A 19,896-nucleotide genomic window follows, 5' to 3' on the forward strand; every position below is an offset into this window, starting at 1 on the left:
GGGAAAATGGGGAGAGGCAGAACCATCCGTGAGACCTGTAGTTCTGCCTTTTCTCTAGGAAGCAAGAAAAACTGCGAACTTTGCTTAAGGGCGATGGAGTGGAATAGTCTCAGAGCTAAGCAGACCACACACACATTACATTCTGGCTAGCCTCTTGTTTGTTAAAAACTTGAATTGCAACCAGGTTCCTTTCTTGAGAAGGAAGGCGCTAGGGCCCAGGAGTGAGGTGCTGGCTTTGTTGTGTGACCACAGATTCTGGTTACGTACTAATTTCCTCTAGGGCTTGAGATGAAGTCAGTAAACCACAACCTTCAACATGCTCTGCTCAGGCGGCAGCAGTGGCTTCTCAGTGCTGTCTCGGCCATGACACACATCTAATATGCCCTCCCTTAACCCACTTGTAGACTGTCTGTCTTGCCCTGCAGCATGGACCAAAGAGAGATTCTGCAGAAGTTCCTGGATGAGGCCCAAACCAAGAAAAGTAACAAAGAGGAGTTTGCCAATGAATTTCTGGTAAGTCCTATGTGTGACATTCTCAGGGTAGTTACATAGACTGTTTGATGACAGTGGTCCAACTCTCCTAGACCAACTTGCTCTTGGGATAAACTGACCTTTCAGGGGAAGAAGGCAACCTAAAAGTTTAACTTCTGTAAGTGGTTTTTGTGTATTTTAGATGTTCTCTCCAAAATATAGTTTTAAATATTTTGTTTGCTAGTTCTTAGAGTTTGACTAGGAATCCTACAGATGACATACATAATTCCAGTTGTATAAATCTAATATTAATTGAACATCTGGAGTTCCCAGGTATCTGAGTTGTGGTTTAGGCTTCAAATGACTAATTTTAATTAATATCAAGAGGAAAGAGACCAAGATTAACTTTTCATAGGGCATTACGCTTTTAGCCTCCCATGGGTTCCATTTGGATAACAGAAACTCTTGAAGAGCACCAAAACTACTTTCTGCCATATTTCTTTTTTCTTTTTTTTTTCATGAAGCAAAAAATATGAGAACATGCATTTTTGCAATAACAGGGTTTCCTTAATCTTCTTTTGCTTGGAGGGGTGGAATGGCTAGGATGGGGAGTGGAGAAAAGTGAGGGATGGAAAGAAACATAAGCACAAGGTAGGCTGGGGTCAACTGGATTTGATTATCCAGAGGAACAGTGCGTCTCCTCTGGGGGAACGGTGCTTACTGATGCAGCGGCAGCTGGGTAGGCCTCACTCATCCTATAACCCAGCACATCAGATGACGTAGGATGTCTGATAGTACCTGTCATGTATTTTGGAATACTTCCAGCTGGTGTTTCAGAGTTATAAGAACTTCAAACTTTACCTTTTCAGCTATGAGGAAATGGGAAAAATAAGAGAATTTAAGTATAAAATCTGAAATTAAATCATGACAGTGTCATCAACCAAATTATCAACTATTTGCCATGTTCCTTAATCTCACCAAGTCTCTGTTTCCTGACTTCTGAAATGCGGATCATAATGAATGTCCTACCTCTCTGCACAAGATTATTGTGATGACTAAATAGCAATAATAATAATACTTAAATGTGGTCATTCATTCAGTAATATTTATTGAGCACCTTCTATGTACCAAGTTTAGTTTTAGGCACTGAGGATATAGCAGTGAACAAAATAAGAAACTTTGCCCTCATGGAGCTAACATTCTGGTACCAGATAGTAGATGTGAAAACACTCTGTAAAGTCCCGAGTGATTAGATGTTATGATTGAATGATTGCATATTATGGTAGAAACCCCTGTGTCAGCTCAACTTGGATAATGACGTGGTGTCATGAAAAATGCACTCTAGTTGCCACTAGCCAGGCAGTCTTAGTCCTTCTGAGTAGAGTTAGCAGGGAGGGAGGGGAGGTAGAAAGCCTGGCCTATGTGTCTTAGACATGTGCCTGCCCCTGGGCTATATCTCCTGAGCCAAATTCCCCCAATGCAGAGAGGTAAAAAGTGAGGTGAGGGGGCAGTGGCAGCCTCTGTTATTTTGGTTGTGTTTTTAAAAATAATATAGACTACATCCCTAATATTTTACCTTGTCTTAGCTCAGTCACTACAGTCTTTCACCAAAATATAGCAGCTACCTCACCTCCTGTTTTCTCTGCCTCTAGCCTTGCCCCACCTTCAATCAATTTTCTGTTTAACACCCAAGTGATCTTTTAATACTACAGATCTGGTTATTTTTTCCCTGCTTAAAAACCTTTTATAGTTTGTATTTTTTCCAGCTGTTTAAAACTGTGAACTATAATACGCATTTAGAAAAGTACATAAAATGTAAGTATAACTGTAAAGCAGCCATCACCCAGGTCAAGGGATAGAACACTGTCAGCCCCAGAAGACCTCTACATGTCCCTTCCCCATCAGGTCCCTCATCCCCACACCCACACTGTCCTGCCCTGCCGAGGAATGATCACTATCCTGACTTTTATATTAATCACTTCCTTGCTTTTCTAGCTCCTAATTCTAAGGACCTTGTTTTTGGGTGGTGATTAAGTGGAACCTCACTGTTCACTGACTCATGTCCTCCAGTGGAAAAACAGAGTCTTTCCCTCAGCCCCACCTAAAGGTTTAGCTGAAATACCAGAGAGAGTAGCTTCGGGGGAGTTGGGGAGCCTTGAATGAGGCCAGGCTACTTGCTTGGACAAGGTGGATACCACCCTTAAACTGGAAGCCTTTCCACCTGGTCATATACCACATTCCACCTTCAGCCCTTAATATCTTCTCCCAGGATTTGATGTTTCTGAGGTTTGAGGGCTGATTCTGTGACACAAGGCCACTGCTGGCCTGAATTGGTGGTGCCTCTGTGGGAATTATCAAAAATCATCTCTACTTCCTGGTAGACATTCTGTACACCCTGCCCCCCACTGAGTCCATGGCTTAGATTTCAGTCCTCACTTCCCCCTTGGCCAAGTATCTTTGTGCAGAGCACAAAGCCCTACTATGACAGCTAGAGCCAATACCATGCTGCTTTGATCTTTTCCCCATGCCAAGACTAAACTCAATAATCCTTCTGTAGTTGAAACTGCCACTGACCACTCCTATAAGGTTTTCATGCATTCATTCAAATATTTATTGAGTGCTTACTATGTGCAAAGCATTGTGCTAGATGCTGGTTCTGCAATGCAATACTCCAAGCTTTGGTGGAGCTTATTTTCTAAGACATTAGAGGATGTCTTAGAGAGGGAGACATTAAACAACCAATTACTCTATTAAATATTTAATTATAACTGTGATAGTCTTGGTGGGGTGTCAAGGAAGCATCACATTCATTATCTTATTTGTTACTCATTTAAAAAAAACCCTATGAGGTAGTTCTGATCTCTGACTTACAGATAAGGAAACTGAGGCTCTGAGAGGGTAAATAATTGGCCTAAGCTCACTCAGCTGTTCAGCCATAGACATGAAATTTAACCTGGATCTGTCATATCAGAGCCTGTGAAATTAATCCCTATGCAATAATGTCTTGCTTCAGCCACTAACCGTAGTCCCTCAAAGGGCCTAGCATGAGGGTAAGTCTCTAGTTAACATAGCTTCTATACAGCAGAAATAGCAGTGTGCAACCACACTATTGAAAATTTCTTAAAGTACTTGAAAAAAAATAAAGCCTTATTGTTGTTATTTTTTATAAAATAATATTATTGCAAGGTAAAATAAAATAAATTCACCATAGTACCAGCATCCCAACAAATACAGTTTTGGGGGTTGTAGAAATTCTAGTTTTTGTCCATTTATATTGATAGGATGCCTTTTATATTACTGTAATTATAAGCATAGCTGCAATTTTGTATTCTCATATTTTCACTTAACATTGTAACAAAACTATCATGTTGGTTAAAATCTATATTAATGACTTTTAATGCAGGATAGTATGATGAAAATATAATAATCAAAGTAATAGCTAACACTTCTATACCTCTTATAGAAACTGTTCTAAGCACTTTTATATGCCAACTCATTTAATCTATTGAGGAAGGCACTGTTATTATTTCCATTTTATGGATGAGGAAAATGAGACACAGAGAAGTTAACTGACTCACTCAGGGTCACATAATCAGTAAGTGGTGGAACTGAGTTTCGAGTTCAGGCAGTCTTGCTTTACCATCTGTACTTGTAACAACTTTGGAATTATATAAATCTGGGTTTAAATTTTCGTTCTGCCTATAATTAGCTATGTGACCTTGAGCAAATTAACTAAAAAGTGGTAACAAATAATATTCACTTTGCAGAATTGCTGTGAAGATAAAAGAATGAATATATAAAAAACCTGACATGTAGTAGGCACCCAAATAATTTAATTATTTCTCTACTTTGGAAATTGAGGTTGTTTCTCATTTTTCCTGATTATTGATAAAACTGCAATGAATGTTTTTCCATGTGGTTTTCCCCTTCGTTTGCGATTATATCCTGGGGCTAGATCCCCACAAGTGTTATTATTCCTGGACCAAAGAGTATTAGCATCTAATTGGTTAAGTTTTGCCAAATATATTTCCAACAGAGTTTTAAAAATTTGCGATATCTGAATTTATCATCTTCTTTACCACCTTGATAGTCTCGATTTAATATCTAAAAAACGTAGTAATAGATAAAATTTTTGACTGCTTATCATATCCTAGGCAATCTAAGTGGTTTACCATATATGATCTTAATCACTACAACAACCCCAAGAGGAAAGCATTATCTTCATTTTACCCATGAAGTGGCAAAACCAGGATTTGAAACTCTGGTATGTTTGATTCCAAAGCCTCTTAGCCACTAAAACTGCATCAAGCAAAAACCATAACATGTTTTATTTTTCTAATTTAATTAGTGTAAAATTGTACTTTGTTATGTTAATTTGATTTATTTTATTTTTGAGCCTGAAAATTTTCCATGACTAATTTCAATCTGCATTTCCTCATATAAACTTTCAGTTCATGTACTTTCCACAATAGCTAATCATGGAACCATGTTCCAGACTCTGTGCTTGAGTGCTTCACGAACAGAACCTTATCTAATTCCCAAAGAGCCCTTTATAATGAATGGCTAACAAAGTCCCACACGGACCAGCAGCCGAGTGCTTCTCCAGCTTCTTACAGCATGTTCATTTTCTTGTCCTTGTCATGCTTCCTCTGCCACAGGACTTTGCACACATGCTGTTACCTCTGCCTTGAATATTCCCTCACACTCCTCTTCACCTAGTTAACACTTCATAATTCTTCAGATAACAGTTTGGTGGTCACTTTCCCAGAGAAGCCTTCCTTGACCTCCCTAAATATATCGAGTAAGTTCTCAGCACCATGTGTCATTTTTTAAAAGTTTCTTCTTCCCCCACCCTCACCCCAGCTGAACTGAAGGTATTCATAGCACTTATTACAGTTCCAGTTTTACATTTATGTGTCTGATTATTTGATTAACGTCTGCTTTCCCATCGGATTGTAGCTCCACAAAGGCAAGGCTCAGATTTAGTTCTGCTTATATTGATATCCTCAGCGTCCGGCATAGTATTTGCTATGTAGTAGACACTGAGGGTCAGAGAAATTAAACAACTTACCTAAGGCCATGGATTTCATAAGTGGTAGAACTCAGATATGAAAGAAAGCTGTTTAACTTTTGAGCTTGTGCTCTTGGTCCCCTCCCGCCACCCCACTCTATTGTTTCCAATTTATCCATTGGTCTTAACTTCTTAAACTTAAAAAAAAATCATAGAATATAACATATACACAGAAAAGTGCTTTAAACACAAACATACAATTTAACAATTAGTAATAAAGCAGGCATCTATATAAGCATCACTCAGATCAAGAAGTAGAACATTGCCCACACCCCAGAAATCCCTTGGGTGTCCTTCCAGATCACAACTCCCCCCAACTCCCACCTGACTAGAGGTAAACACCATCATGAGATTATTTTTTTCTTTGTTTTTCAGCATAGCTTCAAGGCATATATATCACTAAGCAGAAGAGATTAATTTTACGTGTTTTTGAATTCTATGTAAATAAAATCATGTTATATATACATTTTTAATATCTTCCTTCTTTCACTCTACATTGTGTTTCTAAAATTCATTGGGTTGCATGTAGCTGGGTCTTAATTCTTTCTAATTATTTTTATGAATCCTGTCAAGGTTCAGTATATGCAATTACCGTTGTGATCCCAGAGTGCATGGAGAGAGGCCAAGCAGTCACTTAGGGTGGTATTAACTATTTGGGGTCACCGTAGTCCCGTGTCTTGACTTTAGCTTTGCTGGTCTAAAAATTCAATTTTGTCAGTACACTGAGAGTGATCAGATCAGGCAAACACATAAGAAATTCACCAGAAACAAGAATGCCAGTTTATTAATTTTAGACAGAGAAAAATCACTATCAAACAGAGTAGAAGTTTGCATTGACTGGCCAGCATATTCTCCAAATTTGGAGAGAAACTTACACGAGAAGCCAATGATAATCAGAAAGTTGCTTGAAGAGCATAGTGATTTTAATGGCCTCAACTGTGATGGTATGAAGTCTTCATCTCCCTGTTTGAACCCTCAGGCTGGTGGCTACCACTCTTTTCTGGACAACACTAGGGACTTTACTTTCCTGCTTCTAAGCTTAATGAGGGCCATCCTCTTCCATTAGTGTATTTTTTTAATCCGATTGATGATAATTTACAGAGGAATAGGTATTCACTTTGGTCAACTACTGCAACCGATTGTGGTTTTATGACATGTACATTTTAGCCACTGTATTAAATATGGGTTAAGGCTTGGTTATGTGTTTTTATGCTGGTCAATTTGCTGCATGTCTTTATGTTTAAAACTCCTTAGATGTTTTTTTTCTTTTCTACATTGGAGGTAGTTGAGGCATCTTGATTTAGAAAGCATGTGTAAAAGTATGAATTGTGTAGAAAAAGTGAGAGCTTAGCTAATGACGATTTGTGCTAAATATGCATATATGAGCTCATTGGATGTCTATATGTATTTGTTCAAAGGCTGGATATGAATACAGAGATATGAACACAGCTTCATGTAGGTAGGGTAATTTGAGTACGGTGTATTTTCTTCCTTCTAAAAAATGTTTTGGAGTGAAGAAACCACAAAGGGAAATACAAATAACAAAAATGTCACTAATAACACTTTACTTATCAAATGCACCTATACTTAAAACATTATAATCCTAATGTTGACCAGCATTCAGAAATATGCAGTCTCCTACATTGCTGGTATACCAGTCTCATACATTGCTGGTATAACTTTCTGGAGGCAAAATTTGTATACGCGTTCTGATATGTATTTAGTAATATGGATCAAAAGCCTTTAAAATGGGCAAGTTCTTTGATCACTCCAAAAAATTCATCTGAAGGAAATAATGAAAGATATTTATATAGATTTTGGCCACCTATTTTAATATTGTTCATAATTATTGTTTAGGAAGATTGGAAGCAACTTAAATGCCCAATAGTATAAAGGAGCGGGTTAGGTAACTCATGTTGCATCTCATACAGTAGAATACTCTGCCACCATTAAAAATAATGTAGAGGGCTTCCCTGGTGGCGCAGTGGTTGAGAATTTGCCTGCCGAGGCAGGGGACACGGGTTCGAGCCCTGGTCTGGGAAGATCCCACATGCCGCGGAGCGACTGGGCCCGTGAGCCACAATTACTGAGCCTGCGCGTCTGGAGCCTGTGCTCCGCAACAAGAGAGGCCGCGATAGTGAGAGGCCCACGCACCGCGATGAAGGGTGGCCCCCGCCTGCCACAACTGGAGAAAGCCCTCGCACAGAAACGAAGACCCAACACAGCCATAAGTAAATAAATAAATAAATTAAAAAAAACAAAAACAAAAAAACCCATTGACTTAAAAAATAATAATAATGTAGAATAATACAAATTGATAAGTAAAGAGAGCAAGTTACAAAACCCTATATGCAGTGTGATCCCATCTTCATTACACATGTATAGATAAAAGTTGGAATGTAATATTTCAAAATATTAAGAATGATTAACTGAGTAGTGGGGCTATAGGTGAGTTTTAATCATCTTTTCCGGGTTCTCTATATTTTAAAATTTCTCCAATTAATATGCATTACTAAAAAATATGCATTACTTTTTTATTTAGAAATCTATATTAAAATTTTTCCTTTAGTGTTGTTGGAATCCATTTAAATAATAAAAAGCCAAAAAAAAAAAAAAGGAATTTTATGTTTCCTGGAGATGAGGTGCTTTTGTAGAAAAGGTAAATATCGTATTTATTAAATACAAAGACATATTTATTAAATATGAAGGATTCAATGAACCTTAATAGAAAGAAGGTATCCAGTTGTGAAGGTCAAGTACTAATGACGGTTTATAATGCACTAGAAGTCAGATTGGTATTATAGCAGCTTCTGGAGACTTATCATAGACAGACCAGAGAAGACCTGGATACATCTTAGTTCTATAGAGAAGATCTAGACACATCCTAGTTCTATATTTATTTATGGTAACAATGTTAGCCAAGCAGTCACGAACACAGTACCTCCTGCATAGCAAGTGCCCAAACATCTGTTGGATTGAAATGACTCATTTATGTGAATCAGCCTATCACTTGAACATACTTATCAGGATTTCCTGACTTTTGTGCCCATTAAGGTGTAGTTTTTTGCTGCTTGCACTGGAATAAATATATCACATTACCTCTAAAGCTAATTTCTCCCAACTGCATCTCCAGTCTTTCACTAGGGGCCATCCAGGCCCACATTTTCAGTTATTCACAGGACATTTAAAATACACTTTAAATACATGTCTTGCCATATCCTCACATTGTATTTATCTAAAGCTGAACCTCTTGGTTTACTCACCCCAGTTTAGCTATTGCTTACCCACCTGCTCGCTTACCTGGCTATTGGACGGCCGCCCAATCCCCATAAGTTTGCCTGTCTAGCTGGAGATGATTGTATGCACACTCAGTTCAGTCTTGTCCCACATTCCTACTAGTGGTACCCTTGTTTACTGGATGTAGAGGCCTGAGCTCCTAATTCCGTTTCTTAGCATTCATGCTTTATCCCGTTGGAGGCTTGGAATAGATAGTACTGACCTGCAGTTGTAAGGCATTAAGGAACTATCCTGAGAAACTCTGGAGACAGCCCAGCTTTGAGTCCCCTCTTCCGCCTGGCCCAGGAGGGCCAAGACTGATTTTTCCCACACCCAAATGTAACTTATGCTGTTTTCTATATAATAGTGTAGTCCTCCAAAGCAAAGGTATTGTGGTCTTGTGCTTCCTTTTTCCTTTCTGTTCTCTTTTGGGAGTGACCTTAGTTCATTTACTAGTAATTACTTTTCTAGTCAATGAGATGAACATGCAATAGGTTCAGTCCTGATTCCTAGAGATTCATGGCCAGGACCTTGGTTCTGTTTTCCTGTCTTGAAAGGAAAGGGGTAGTACAGTCCACAAACCAAATCAGCTTATTGTTAGCTTATCAAGCATGAACAGTATCTGGTTTCTCATACATTCCAACTTATCAGGGGCTCAGGAGGTCCCTTTTCTTTATTTTCTCAGCAACTTTTCCTTATTCCCCAATTGCTCTTGTTGGTGCTGCCTCTAGGGGACTCACACCCACTTGGTGGTTGGTAGAGAAATACTTTCTCCCTTTAACCTATCTTTTCTCCCCCAATCCCAGCCCAACCCCCATAACCCTACTTCTCTTCTATACCCTTTTGCTTCCTACCCTCAGAGTTTCTCTTTTTCTGGTGAGGTTTATCAGTTCTCTGTCCTAAGTTGGCTCTGATTTTTTTCTCTGTTGGGGTGTTGGAGCCTGGGGGGTCTAGCAGGGAGAGAAGGGGAATGAGAACAAGATCTTCACAGTGGTTTGACCTCTAGGTAAGATATCTGAAAAAAAAAATCTTTCACGCTTTCCAAATTAACAATTCTACAGGCATTTCCTATGTGATGTTTTGCTAAAAGAATGTCCCCATTTGTCATCCAGCCAGATAACTCTGGGAGAAGGAACAGAGTAGGAAATAAAAAGCCATTCTCTCCCATTGTTGAAGGTGGCAGTGAAGACAGCTAAACAAACATAGGTTCACACACACACACACACACACACACACACACACACACACACACACAACTTTTATCTGTGAAATTTTACCCAATTAATTTAGGCATATCTTTCAAAAAGAGCTTTGCCTACGGCATTCTCCCTGGAAAGCATTCCGCAAGCAAGCAAAGCAAAACAAATAAAAACAGTGTAACAGGGAGTATGCACGAGGCTCTGTTCTGGAAATTTGTAGAATGAACTGCTCTGGGAGTTGACATCTTTTCAGCAGCCCTGGAATCAATGGCAACCTGAAAATTACCATTCTGAAGGTGCACAAGAGCAGAGAGAGCTGAAAAATTGGTATAACTTGGAAATTGATACAAACTGGAAATATTTTATATTCCTTCACGTATTTGTGCCACATCCTTAAATTTCCAAACTAGCCCACTTACATCCATCTTGGTGTAAAAATATGCTGTATAATGATCATTTCAGCATCTCTCCTCCTAAATCCAATTCTGAAAACCCACAAGAATTCAAACCATGGTAAGAAATTAGGATTTAAGAACTAACTGTATACCTGCTTTTAAATAGGTTGCCTGTGTCTGATCTAACTCTAGAAACAGAAAAAAAATGGTCATTAGAACAATACATGCTGGCATTTGTGGTCCAGCAGATAAACAGGCAGTGGCTGTCTGTTCCATTTATCATCCTTAGTTGGAAAAAGCTTACACTCCTATACTTTGAGTTGTTATAATAATTAATGATCTATTTATTATTTGGAAAGTATCACTTTAATTAGATTCTAGATATTTGATAATTCTTTGTATTTTGGACTCCCAGCTAACAAATGTTTCATGACCCCAACTTTTTTTCTCTCCTTTCAGACTCAGTTATCAGGTTATCCTGAGCTAATTTTGAAATCTAATGATGAGTTTAGATGATTTGTTGGAACAAATTTCTATTCTCAACTACCTCTTTTATCTCTTTGTCTCTCTGTGTCATCATTCCTTTATTTTAGGCTCTCCCTTCCTCACCCATTTTTTTTTATGACTTAGTTATGAGTCTCCTTAAGTAAACTCTTACAGATAGACACACATCCTAATTGTGTGAAAACTCTATATGAAATATAAACAACTAAGTAAAATATTTAACAATTCCCTTCTTTCTAAGTTTTTCTTGTTGCCAGTCACATGAGAAAATTTCTTTTTCTATTTCCTTATTTTTCTCTATTAGTTTACCCTGTGGAACAAAATAGATCATAATTATGGGTGAGAAAAGCAAAAGCAGTACCAGGTATATATTTATGAGAAAGGAAAAGGGACCATGGTTTTAAAGAAGTGATGTAACATATAATTGTCAGTGACATCAGTTTGTACAATCTTGAAAAACTTAGAAATCAATCTTTGGAAGGCTCATAATTGTGGGACAGTAGCAAATATGGGGAAATTAGCTTGGGTCCAACTGGGGAGAATCTTAAGTACCTGACTAAGGAGTTTTGACTTTTTCCTGGTAGCAAGGGGGATTCACTGAAGTAGTTTTTATCATGAGAGAGATAAGAAAAGCAATACTTTAGTAAGATTAAGTTAGCATAATTATGCTTAATGGATTTGAACAGGGAAAGAGAAAAGTATGAAGATGAGTTAAGAAGCAACTGTAACAGTTCAAGCTTTAAGGGAAAGGGCCTGAATTAAAGTATCTGTAGGGGCATAGGAAGGAAAGTTCATGCAAAATATTGCATGGGAAGAATCAGTTACACTTGCTGACTGAGTTAGAGGTGGGAATTGTGGGAAATGGGGAACCAAAAGTAACACTCAGTTTCTAGAGTATGGTTGCCTGGGGTAAAGATAGTGCCATTGGCATTAACTGTAGGGACGGTGATAATTTTAGTTTTAGATGTGCTGAGTTTGAGGCTGCAGTAAGACACCCAGGTGGAAATGTCTAGGGTATGGTTGGAAATTCAGGACTGGCACTTAATAGTCAAATCTTAATGAAGAAATTTGAGAGTTATCCGATAGGAGTTGGAATTATAGTTCAATTTGAATTAGTTAAATAAATTAAAAAAAAACTGGTATGCCTTCTATAAGAGATGATATCTCTGAGCAAATGTATTTAGTGAGAAGAGCAGAGAGTTGAGGTCTTAACTTTGGAACCTTGGATAATTCACAATTAGAAGATAGAAGCAGACATAGAGGCAGTAAGAAAGAATGAGAAGAGGGAAAGAGAAGTCAGAGAAGAAAGAGGAGAACCAAAATAATGTAGACTAATAAGGTCAAAGGGAGGAGGAAATTTCAAGAGGGAAGTTAAGTTAAAGAGAATGAAGACTGAGAAGATGTTGAGGCATCTGACCCATAGGAAGTAATTAATGATCTTCATGTGACCAAGTCACTATTAAATAGTGGGCAAATAATGAAAATTATTTTCTGTAGTTCAGTTCAATAAATATTTATTAGCTATCAGAGATGTTTTTCCCTTACCTTTCTCAAATTGAGTAAGGATCGATAAAGGTCAGATCTACTAAATGCAGTTTCTTTGAATGATAAGGGAGTTGAAATCTAGGACAAGGTTGATTTATCAGAAGGAGCTAAAGAGAAACTATCATTTCCTCTGACCTGAAATTTTGCTCTATACTATAATGTTGGCAAGTGAGAATAATTTTATTTATTTATTTATTGTTTTATATAGTAACAACACCTTTTCTTTATTAAACATGTACTCTGTACCAGTGCTTCACATACGATAACTCACTTAATTCACCCACAACTCTAAGGTAACTATCCCCCCATTTTACTTACAAAGCAACTGAGACACAGAAAGATTAAATACCTTGCCCAGCTTCATTCAGCCAGTAACTGTGGGAGTCAGAATTCAAACCCTAGTTTATCCAACTCAAAAATATACCTCAGAATAAACCACAGAGCTGGTTAACAATACAGATGCCCACCCACCTCTGGTGACTGCCATTGACTAAGTCATGGGGTACAGATCACGGTACAGGTTAAGCCCCACCTCAGGTTCTAGACTACCTCAGTTTAGTTTAAAATAGCCCTGTAATAGCTGTAAAGAAAGTAAGTCAAACTTTTAATATCTGACTCTTTGGGTGGAACACAGGGTGTGTTCAGAAGATATTATTTTTTTAATATTCACTGGTTTCACCCCTAAGTTTTAGCTATTTGCAACTCAGCTGCATTAAGTGTGACCTTTTCGCTTCTCCAAATGTCACTAAACTCTGTTGTCTTTATGCTCTGAGGCTCTATTCTGAATGCAACCAGCCCCAGAGGATACTAAAACAGCTCAAGTGGAATGTTTGGACAGTGGAGAAGGAAAGCTCTCTGGAGATAGCTTCTTACCTCTTTTCTCTAGGATGATTTGATTTAATTACTGTAATTTTATTACAGACGCTGAAAAGACTATCCACCCAGTATAAGGCAGATAAAACCTATCCCACAACTGAGGCTGAGAGGCCCAAGAATATCAAGAAAAACAGATATAAGGATATCTTGCCCTGTAAGTTTCATTTCTCCCTTTAAACTTGTACCTTCTCTCAGATTCAATCATCTTATCTCTTTTTACCCGTTGGTTGCTGTTCCTAATCCTAGACCATGGCTTTGACAAATTAGTTGGTACTGTATATGACTACAAAAGAACATTCATTCATTCAGTCAGTCTTCAAACACTAATGAGCATCCACTATTCACAGTGCTAGTTCCTGACTTACAGAAAGCCCTCTAACCAAACCCTCTTAATTAGTCTGTCTTTCTTTTATATTATAGATGACCACAGTCGAGTAGAACTGTCCATGGTAACCTCTGATGAGGATTCCAGCTACATCAATGCCAACTTCATTAAGGTACATCCAATATTCCATATTTCTCTAGGTACCTAAAAAAATGGGGTAGAGGGGGGAGGGAGGGATACTGGACAAGAAGGAGAGTATATTATTTGTAGTCACCCCATGTAATTTCTGTTCCCCTTTAGGGAGTTTATGGACCCAAGGCTTATATTGCCACCCAGGGACCTTTGCCTACAACTGTCCTGGACTTCTGGAGGATGATTTGGGAATACAGCGTCCTGGTGAGTGCAGAGTTACTTTTGTTACTATATTCTCCAGTTTTTAGGGATGAAGGGGATAGGGTGTCAGGATATGTGACTGAAGTTTCCTATGTACATTAAAATCAGTGCTTTTTGGGGTCAGTCACTAGAATTTTGGTGTTCAGGCACCTTTTAGTCAAAATCACAATTTCACTATTGTTCAAGAAAATGAAAGTTCTCAACTTGACAGTCTCATTTGTTAACAAGAATTTACTGATTTGAATAGAGAAAAGGGAAGTGAGGACAGAGAAAAAGAAGGGTAGGAGCAACATTTTATAATTTATTAGGATTTCTTTTTTGGTTATAAAACAAAAAAAGAATAAACAACACTTTTTGACTCTGGGACCCATGTATTAACTGCTTTTTTAAACTATATCAGTGTTTAAGTTTCCATCTATTTCATCCCCCCAGATCATTGTTATGGCATGCATGGAGTTTGAAATGGGGAAGGTGAGTTGCTTTCTAGTAAATTGTGAAGATGACCATACTACCTACAGGTAAAGGAAAGAAGAAAAAGAAGGGGGAAACTTGGTAGCAGAACTTTCCTTAACTTAAGTGACTTGGTAAAAATTTATGCTCTTCTTTCCTAGTTTTCAGTTTGGGAATGCCAAATGACTCTCAAGGCTTTTTTTTTTTTTTTTTTAAAACCTCTGAGAACCTCTTTCGCCCATTTTCCCAGTAGACTCTGTGTTTTAAAATAAAAATAAGGTATACTTTTTAAAGTAACAATTCATTTTCCTGTTTTTTTTTTTTTTTTTTTAAAGGAAGTCCTTTATTTATTTATTTTTGGCTGTGTTGGGTCTTCGTCTCTGTGCGAGGGCTTTCTCTAGTTGCGGCAAGTGGGGGCCACTCCTCATTGCGGTGCGCGGGCCTCCCACTATCGCGGCCTTTCCTGTTGCGGAGCACAGGCTCCAGACCTGCAGGCTCAGTAGTTTGTGGCTCACGGGCCTAGTTGCTCCGCGGCATATGGGATCCTCTCAGGCCAGGGCTCGAACCCGTGTCCCCTACATTGGCAGGCAGACTCTCAACCACTGCGCCATGAGGGAAGCCCTTTCCTGTTGTTTTTAATCAGATATTTTAAACTGCCAGTCAGAGCTTCTTTTGTGCTGCCCAGAATGGCCTTCACTAGCCACGTGTGGCTAGTGAGCACTTGAAATATGGCTGGTGTGACTGAGGAACTCAATTATTTTATTTTAATGAATTTAAATTTAAAGACTGATATTCAGTTCAGTTATTGGAAAACCTTGTTTGGAACAAGTTGGGTATGTGAATCTTTTTCAACCATAAATTTTATGAAATCTAAATGGAAATTAAATATTTCCAGTTAAAGTTTAGCATATTAATTGAAATGTGCCATAAATATAAAATACACACTAGATATTGATGACAGTTTAAAAATGTCAAATATCTAATAACTGTTTTATATTGAGTACATGTTGAAAAAATTTTTGATGTATTTGGCTAAGTAAGATATATTATTAAAATTAATTCCACCTTTTTCATTTTTGAATGTGGCTCTTAGAAAAATTTTAATTACATATGTAGCTCATATTATGTTTCTATTGAACAATGCTCTTTAAACCTACTGTTGCCATTCTGAGTTGATACAATTCCAGTTAAAACCAAGGGAACTTGGGGTTTCAGTTAGCTTGTGCGGCTTTGTTTTAATCCTTTTGAAACACTGAAAATGTCAGATCCCTATTTCTACTTTTTCAGACTTCCAGGAAGTCTGCAATTTGTATATCCTTTAATGTTTGTTTTCCCATCTTTGGAGAATCCAGACATGGGTTGAAGCCCAAGGGGGTTAGAAATTCCTAACCTAAGGAGAAGGGTACAGCTGAATTTGCTTCTGAATGAGGGAGGGGGTTTTCTTACCCAGAAAAGACTAGAATATATGGAGGGAAATCACTACATTCTGCTTTGTGCAACAGAAAAAATGTGAGCGCTACTGGGCTGAGCCAGGAGAAATGCAACTGCAACTTGGCCCTTTCTCCATATCCTGTGTAAGTATGATGTCTATTTCCATTATGGCTGAGTAAATGCTCTAGGACCTACTTTATAGAGAGTAGTCTTTGAATATTAGTCTTTGAAATAACTAATATTTTAATTTACTTCTTAGGAAGCTGAAAATAAAAAATCTGATTATACAATCAGGACTCTACAAGCCAAGTTCAATAGTGTAAGTATAGAACACTAGAGGTAACCTCAAAGCCTACAGAGATCAGGCAAGTAAATATATATGTATGTGATGCAGTCTGGGCATAAGATAATAGGAAGCGGTAGGGCCTTTGATGTTCTGGATAAATCATCATATCCAAAAGAGACCTTTGGTGTAATCTGTGTTCCCCAACCTACTCCATACCAATGGCACAATATGAAATGACAATATTTCTAGGATGAACAGAGGCTGTGTACAGTGTGTAGAGGCTGGGAACCAACTTGAGAGCTCAAGCTGCTTGGTTTCTCTAAGGCAAAGAGATTAGTACATCAACGCACCTGTGACCCATTTGAAGCACACCAGTTGGGAAGTTCTGGTTTGGACCATTTTCATATCTGCATTCTCCTGTGAGTGGGGCAGATAGAGACAGGCCAATAGTAAGTGACCTGAAATTACTTGTAATTGTTCTTAGAGGGCATATGGTCCCAGAGGCCTATAGGGAAGAAATCTCCATAAACTGCAAAAAAATTATAGATAGATGCTACTTTGTAGGTCAGAGTAATCTTGTGATAGAATGAGGTGAAGCCCTAATCTTGAACTCTCCTTTTATTCTGGCTATTTTTATAGGAAACTCGAACCATCTACCAGTTCCATTACAAGAACTGGCCAGACCACGATGTGCCTTCATCTATAGACCCTATTCTTGAGCTCATCTGGGATGTGCGTTGTTACCAAGAGGATAACAGTGTTCCCATATGCATTCACTGCAGGTATGATGCTGTTGGATGAACCTTCTACCCAGAATAAACCAAATGTCCCAGTCTGGCCAAGACTCCTGCTTTAACTGAAGGAAGACTGACTTTGTTGGAATTTAAAGTCTGCATAAGATGTAGGCTCCTAATTCTAGGCTCACTTTTTCCAGTCAGTCAGAAAGGAATGAAGCTTAAAATTAGAATGATTGAAAGAGAAAAGTAAATAGCAGAAACTATAATGAATTCAACCTGAGCATTAAATTAATATTTTTTCTGATAAATTACTTGTGAACAGCACAGCTCTAGAGACTTTTTGCTGTGAGAAGTTACCTAGGATCTGTCCTGAGGCTCGGTGTAGCATGTGGCAATTGAAGCATGTTCTGAGAAATGGTAGGGTTTAGAAAGTTTTGTGGGCTCTAGATTTCTTCTTCCTCAAATCTGCCGGTGAAACTTTCCAGCTACTGTCAAAGATCCACTCTCTGCAAATATACATGCTACTGTGATCTTTTATTTCAGTGCTGGTTGTGGAAGGACTGGTGTTATCTGTGCTATTGATTATATGTGGATGTTGCTAAAAGATGGGGTGAGTTTCTCTCAACAGGCACTTGCCATTTTCTTAACCTTGCTACTTTTAGACTTAGAAATTGTTTAGTTCTTCAAAACATCTATCTCCACCATTCATCTTTTCTAGAATATTCACTTGTAGATTTGCTTTGTCAGACGATTAATTTAGTTCCTAAGTTGGTGGTCTCAAAATGTGGTCCCCAGACAAGAAGCTTCAGTATCACCCGAGAACTTGTTAGAAATGCAAAATTTGGGGCCCCATGTCGGATGAATTGAGCAGAAACTCTTGGGGGTGGCGGGCAGGGACGGCCCAGCAAGCTCTCCAGGTGCTTCTGGAGAGAAGTAGTTTTGAGAACCACAGCCCTGAATCACAGTTACCCTTCCTTTAGCCACGCTCCTTTAGCAGACGAACTCAATTTACTGCAAATTTTGTGTTCCAATCTGTAAATTTTTTTAAGTCTAACAGGAAATGAGAAGTTTAAAATATGGGCTTTAGACTTATTTGCAAACTTCTTTTAGTTCATTAAACTCTCATACTTACTCACCTACTGAGATTTCTCCCTCATTATATTTTTAACTTCAGACATTTGATCACCCCATGTGAAATCATTTTGAAGAGTTTCTTCAGTATTTTGTAGGCTCTAAATCATGGTGCAAGTGATGAGAAACCTCATTGGTTTAAAAAATGCATTCCTTTTTCTAGATAGGAATAAAGGAGTAAGATATTTTTTCCTTTTATTTGGTAGATAATTCCTGAGAACTTCAGTGTTTTTAGTTTGATCCAGGAAATGCGAACACAGAGGCCTTCATTAGTTCAAACTCAGGTATGGACTGTGGTGAATAATATAACACATCTGAGCCTGGTTTCGTCTCTCTGTTTAATAATAATAAGGCATCCAAAAACAGCTGACTACTTTACTATCAAGGGTTTCAGTCCATTTCCATTTCCTCTAACTCTGAATATCCCAATATTTTTCCTGTATCCCTTGCTCTGGACCAAATTCCTTTCATGCCTTATATTTTATAGCCTGTTCAGAAAATATTAAGAAAACAATGTAATATTTCTTACAAAGGATGTTGAAAAAATTCAACAAGCTGTTTGACTTATTAGAAAGAAATAGCTGGGTCAGGTTAACTTGAAATTTTGTAGTGGTACTTCATTTCTGAAACCATAGAAAATCAGAGATCTGTAATTTCTTCTTCAGTAGGTGGTAACAGAATCTGCAGAATGAAGTCTATATGCTCATTTTAGAAAATGATAAAAAATTTAAAAATCATCCATAATCCTGTCGCCTAGAGGGAGCCACTGTTACTATTTTTCTATAGTTTCTCCTGGTCTTTATTCTTTGCATATTAAAAAATATTACCAAAAAAACCGTAATTACAATCATACTATATATATGATTATATATGTATCACAGTATTTTAACCTACCCCAGATTGCTCACACTTTTATTCTGTTAGAAATGCTTTTCCCCTGTTCTCTCCTCTCCAGCTCACGTTCTACCTCCTAGGTAAAACATTCCCAGCCCAAATCTCTCACTTTCTACAGTATTAATTCCACCCATATGTCTACACCAATAATTTTACCTATGTTTCTAAATGGTCTCCATCTTTAAGATAGAGTTTAGCATTCGCCCATTCATTCTTTCATCAGACATTTATAGGTATTTATTAGGTAAGAGGCATTTTTGCATAATTTGTTAGAACTACTTCTTATTGCTTAAACAGCAAGAAATTAAAGTGTTTAAAGCACTTACAAATGAACTTGCACATAGGTTTAGAAGTAAAACAATTGACAATGGCAGTTCAGATATTTTCATCTAGAAGTTGTAAATTGAGGGGAAAAAATTAAGAGCTATTATAATATAAAGCTTCTGTTTGGCCCACACAGGTTTTCCACTAATAGTTAGTGGAAAAAAAGAATTCTTTTTCATCTGTTGACTGTAGGTGTTTTCTATATTCAACGTGTAGGGGGGAAAGTTTATGTGAAATGAAAGTATTGGCTGGTTTAGTGCTGTCAGACTTAAAAGAAGGCCGATCCATGTAGATGTATAAAGATTCCAGGAAGTATGCAACCTAGTTGTATAACATTAAATTATGATACTGAATCAATAAATAAAGCCATACTCCATTTCAGAAAAAGTCCATTTCAGACCTACTTTTAAGAGTTGGAAGACAGCTGAAACAATTGTAAGTTAGCCTTCACATTTTGGCATTATCAACAACTATTTGAACAAATCTACCAGCTATAGCTGCTTTTTATGACACTGCTCTAGCCAGGAGATAGATAGCACTGTAACCAGATGAGTGCTTCCTGTCTGATTTTTCTCTCTTCTTAAAAAA

The 19,896-nt window shown here is 37.8% G+C and overlaps 1 protein-coding gene across 4 annotated transcripts in view; it reads left to right on the top strand.

The window, feature by feature from the left end:
- The first annotated feature begins 359 nt into the window (after window positions 1-359).
- Window positions 360-19,896, top strand: part of PTPN22 (protein tyrosine phosphatase non-receptor type 22) — a 61,340-nt gene continuing 41,803 nt past the window's right edge. For 3 of the 4 annotated variants that reach the window (XM_082379781.1, XM_082379778.1, XM_082379780.1), the window contains exons 1-10: window positions 373-513; window positions 13,383-13,491; window positions 13,758-13,834; window positions 13,963-14,058; window positions 14,488-14,526; window positions 16,008-16,079; window positions 16,196-16,255; window positions 16,862-17,004; window positions 17,503-17,569; window positions 18,297-18,374. In XM_082379781.1, coding sequence (XP_082235907.1) covers window positions 427-513; window positions 13,383-13,491; window positions 13,758-13,834; window positions 13,963-14,058; window positions 14,488-14,526; window positions 16,008-16,079; window positions 16,196-16,255; window positions 16,862-17,004; window positions 17,503-17,569; window positions 18,297-18,374 — 828 coding nt within the window. In that variant the 5' untranslated portion in view covers window positions 373-426. Of the gene's footprint in view, window positions 514-13,382; window positions 13,492-13,757; window positions 13,835-13,962; window positions 14,059-14,487; window positions 14,527-16,007; window positions 16,080-16,195; window positions 16,256-16,861; window positions 17,005-17,502; window positions 17,570-18,296; window positions 18,375-19,896 lie in introns of all 4 variants that reach the window. The other variant, XM_082379779.1, reaches the window with a different exon arrangement.

Source organism: Balaenoptera borealis (assembly GCF_965194805.1).
Source record: "Balaenoptera borealis genome assembly, chromosome: 1".
NCBI classification, from domain to species: Eukaryota; Metazoa; Chordata; class Mammalia; order Artiodactyla; family Balaenopteridae; genus Balaenoptera; species Balaenoptera borealis.